General features: G+C 53.5%; 2 protein-coding genes across 2 annotated transcripts; both read right to left on the bottom strand.

Moving 5' to 3' along the window:
• Positions 1-15: 15 nt before the first annotated feature.
• LOC125528471 (probable long-chain-alcohol O-fatty-acyltransferase 5) lies at positions 16-1276 on the bottom strand (the record flags this gene model as incomplete). Its single annotated transcript, XM_048692940.1, has 1 exon — positions 16-1276. A coding segment is annotated over exon 1 (846 nt), but the record flags the coding sequence as incomplete, so codon positions are not given.
• A 298-nt stretch (positions 1277-1574) lies between these two features.
• On the bottom strand, positions 1575-3132 carry LOC125528473 (peptide methionine sulfoxide reductase A2-1). Its single transcript, XM_048692941.1, has 2 exons — positions 2671-3132; positions 1575-1999 (listed from the first exon to the last, which is right to left on the bottom strand). The coding sequence occupies exons 1-2, from the start codon at positions 2977-2979 to the stop codon at positions 1763-1765; spliced, it is 546 nt and encodes a 181-aa protein (XP_048548898.1). The 5' UTR covers positions 2980-3132; the 3' UTR covers positions 1575-1762.
• Between the last annotated feature and the right edge of the window lie 1113 nt (positions 3133-4245).

Raw genomic sequence — 4245 nt, 5'->3', positions numbered from 1 at the left:
GGGGGGGGCCCCAACCCGCGCCGGGCCCCACCACGCGTCGTGCCTCGCCCACCACGCCTCCGCCACCGCGCACGCGCCGTGCAGCGTGAAGAAGGCCGTCGCCTCCCCGGTGGGCGGCCGCAGCGTGATGTAGTAGAACATGAGCTCGTGCGCCAGCCCGGACACCAGGAACGTCGCCAGCACCCCCGCGGCGGTGCCCAGGCGCGCGCGCACGGGGCGGTGCACGCACGGCCGGAGCACGGCGGGGACAGAGAGGTTCCAGCGCCGGCCCCAGAAGTCCCGCAGCGACGCCGACAGGTACGGCCGGTCGAACTGCGGCTCCAGATCCATGCCCAGCAGCGCGCGCGCCGCCGCGGCCGCCGACGCCAGGACCAGCTCCAGGGCCAGGTACACGTGGAACGCGTAGAGGGTGAGCAGGACGTACTGGTTCATCGCCTCCTGGTACCGGTACAGCGACACGATGACGGCGAGCAGCGCGGCCATGACGGCGGAGGAGGCGAGGTCCAGGCCCGACGACGTGCCTTGAGCCTTGTCGGGCCCGTCGCCGTGGAGCCTGACCGGGCCGGAGGCGACGGCGACGAATGCGGGGAACGGGAGGGACGGGTGGAGGGGCCCCTTGCCGGCGGCGAGGCGGAGGAGCTTGAACTCGGCGAGCCAGGCGAGGAAGAACCCAGAGATGGCGCGCGGGTGGATGGCGCTGAAGGCGGAGGGGAGGAACGGGAGGACGGCGAGCACCGGGAGGAACGCGGCGAGGCGGGGCAGGCCCGGGCGGAGGCGCCCGGCCGCGAAACGGACGTAGCACATGGCCGCGGTCACCGTGGCCGAGACCGCCGCCAGGCTGCGCAGGTCGCCGCCGGACATTCTTGATCGTCGTCGGCCCAGATGCGACGGCCACCGGAGGTTACCCGCGCTGCCTTCTGGTAGAGGTTTACAAGATCCAGGAGCGCGCGAGAGATCGGGAATTTCGTGGTGGTCTTCTTCGAGTCAACGGTGTAAGCTCAGTTGGGAGATGGAAGCACGATAATTGGCTCATTTTTATTTTCTTCTTTTGGCTGCCCCGCCGCTGTCATCATTTTTTTTTGAGGTGACGCTGTCATCATTTTATAATGTTGCGGTGTCGCCAGAACCAAACGTCCAAAGGGAAACATGCTAGTGGTAATATGCTAGCCCACCCAACAGCCCAAGTGGATTGAAACAAGAATGGGGCATGGCCAACGTCGTGATTGAAGCAGATGGTTGAGGCGATCAACAACTCCTCCTGGAGCCATTATCCCTCAATGGAGTTTTCTTGAGAGAGAGAGAGATTAAAGCTTTGTTTTGAATAGTTTGGATTGCTCACCACATGTGTCATGTGGTGAGAGATCAAAGCTTTAGCCCTTTTGAATGAATGGAATGAGGATTTCTAGTTAAGGTAAAAACACAGCGCAAGTGCATCTCATTGCCAGGGCCCCACGGGTTGTACGGTGAATTGCTGATTCGCCCCCAAATTCAAACGCCCATACAGAGGAGTGAAGCCTGAACGCTAGCTAGTGATTATGTCCGCTTGCAGAACTTGTACACGGCAAACACCAAAATAAACATAGATCATCGAGCAAACAAAGCGCCAAGTTCACCTTTACACGCTGCACGCATGGGTTTATTTATTACTACAACACCAAACAGTCAGTCAGGCAGATGGTGTGTCCTTTATGATGCTAATGGCGATGCTTAGCTAGCTGCAATGGCGGGCGGAGACTGGGGCAGTGCTCCTTGACCTTGAGGCTCAGCCGTAGCAGCGGATGGGATCGGAGCAGCGCTTCTTGGCGGACTGGCCGCCCTTCTCCAGGTACTGCTGGTGGTAGTCCTCGGCGGGGTAGAACCTCCTCGCCGGGAGGACCTCCGTCACGATCTTCTCCTTCCACTCCCGCTGCTTCTCCGCCAGCGACTCCCTGGCCTGCCGCTCCTGCTCCGCCGTGTAGTAGTAGATGCCCGACCGGTACTGCGTCCCGACGTCGTTGCCCTGGCGTGCAACGAGAGAAATTAGCTTGTAAACGAGGCCAAATGCTGCCAATATGTACTAAAACCATAGCAAACGGGGAGGACGCCGCGGTGTGAGTCTAGTTATAAGTGACAACACCTTACTTACAGTATGTCGTGATCGCGGTACCTGCATACATTTTGAAGATGGACTCGACTTTCAGATACTGAAGAATTCTGTAGCTACTATCTCAGATCAACAACTTGAGGGAGCTCTCAGAAATTGCCCATAGCGTGCGTACAGTTTATGAAAGGAGACAGTAATGTGGACAGTGCACCGGAAATCTCAGCGAGGGCTACGGATCGATCACATTAGAAAGTGTATAATGAAGTGCGTAGCGAATTTTCCTATCGCAGAGGCAATACAATGATCCACAAGAATCCCCCTTTTGATATTGAAATCGTCTACTTTATCTTAAATGGGGAGGAGAGAGAATATTCGCACCCCCGTATTAACAAGCCAGATAACTACAGGTACCAAACCAATCACTGAGACTAAGTCAGCCCCCCAAACCCGTGCCAGGTTCATCGAACCTTGCAACGCCGGCGACGAGATCGGCTCGGAAAGCCCCCAACGGCCGCCGCCGGCCTGGCCGGCATGCTACGCACTCCAACTTACGGCGAGAGCAGCGGCAGAGGCATCGCATCACGTACCTGTTTGTTGAGCGTGGTGGGGTTGTGCTTGGCCCAGAAGACGTCGAGGAGCACGGCGTAGGGGCACTCCTTGGGGTCGTAGTGCACGCGCACCACCTCGGAGTGGCCGGTGCCGCCGCCGCAGACGTCGCGGTAGGTCGGCCCGTCCAAGTGCCCCTGCGAGTAGCCCACCTCCGTGCGCGCCACGCCGGGGAGCCGCTGGTACGCCAGCTCCACGCTCCAGAAGCAGCCCGCCCCGAACTGCGCCAGCTCCAGCCCCTCGCCGGCCGCCGCGTCGGCGTCCGGGCCCGCCGCGCCGGTGCTCGACATCCTGTTGCCCGTGGTGGAGGGTGGACTTTTCAAGGATCGGCTGATCTGTTGTTAGAGGAGACGGGCGCGCGGTGATCGATCGGGTCTGGAACTCTGGATGTCCAGGTTTTGTAATAAGGCCTGTCGAATTGAATTTTGTTTTCAGGAGAGGGATTATCAGGGGGCGGTGAGACGTGGGCGTGTGGCCACTTGCGCCGTGCGAAATGAACGGTGCGAATCCGTGGTTCAATGCAGTCCACGATTCCCACCGCATTGTTCACACATTTAAATGGCTTGGCTTCGTAATTTCAGGTCAATTCAGTACTCCCTCCGTTTTTTAGTCTATATATAAGGTTTGGTCAAGCTTTGTAGAGTTTGACTAATTTTATATTAAAAAATAAAGAAAAGTATGTTTTTTGTCCCTCAATTTCCCACAAAATATAGACTTGATCTTTCAAGATTTTTTGGTATACATTTGGTCACTCAAGTCTCAAAACCGGATAAGTTTGGTCCTAAACCAGATTTTGAGCACGTTGACCGGTTTTGACCGCCACAAAACCGCATGGTGAACAGTAAATTAAAAAAAAACATTCAAAAAAATCTGAAATTGTTTGGGGTCGAATATGCTTACATGCGCAAGATGCGAACAAAATTTTGTGCTCTTTTGGCTCTCGAGGAGCTCGTGGGAAAAACAAAAAATATATGCCTGATGAATAGTAATTCAAAAAAAATCAAAAAAGAATTCAGAAACTTTTTGAGCTCCTCGAGTGTCAAAAGAGCACGAAAAGTTGGTCGCACCTTGCGCATGTAAGCATATTGGATCCCAAAAAATTTCAGATTTTTTTGTAGTTTTTTTTAATTTACTGTTCATCGGACAGTTTTGTGGCTGTCAAACCCAGTCAACGTGCTCAAAATCTGGTTTAGGACCAAACTTATCCGGTTTTGAGACTTGAGGGACCAAATTTATACCCAAAAATCTTAAGAGATTAAGTCTATACTTTGTGGGAACTTGAGGGACCAAAAACATACTTTTTTTAAAAAAATATAAACATTCACAAGATGAAATCAATATTATCAGATGCACCATGAGATATATATTCATACTATATAGTTTTAGTATTGTAGATGTTCATATTTTTTTTTACAAATTTAGTCAAACTTTGTCCAGTTTGACTTTGACCAGATTTTACATGCGGAGTAAAAAAAACGGAAGAAGTACTAAGGTTTACATGGTCGTGAACATGTATACAGCTGCAGCTCGACTGGAATGAAGATAAGGAGGAGAAA

Source organism: Triticum urartu, unplaced genomic scaffold (assembly GCF_003073215.2).
Source record: "Triticum urartu cultivar G1812 unplaced genomic scaffold, Tu2.1 TuUngrouped_contig_4897, whole genome shotgun sequence".
NCBI classification, from domain to species: Eukaryota; Viridiplantae; Streptophyta; class Magnoliopsida; order Poales; family Poaceae; genus Triticum; species Triticum urartu.
Note: the sequence above shows the minus strand (reverse complement) of the source record. Positions and strands in the feature narration are given on the sequence as shown.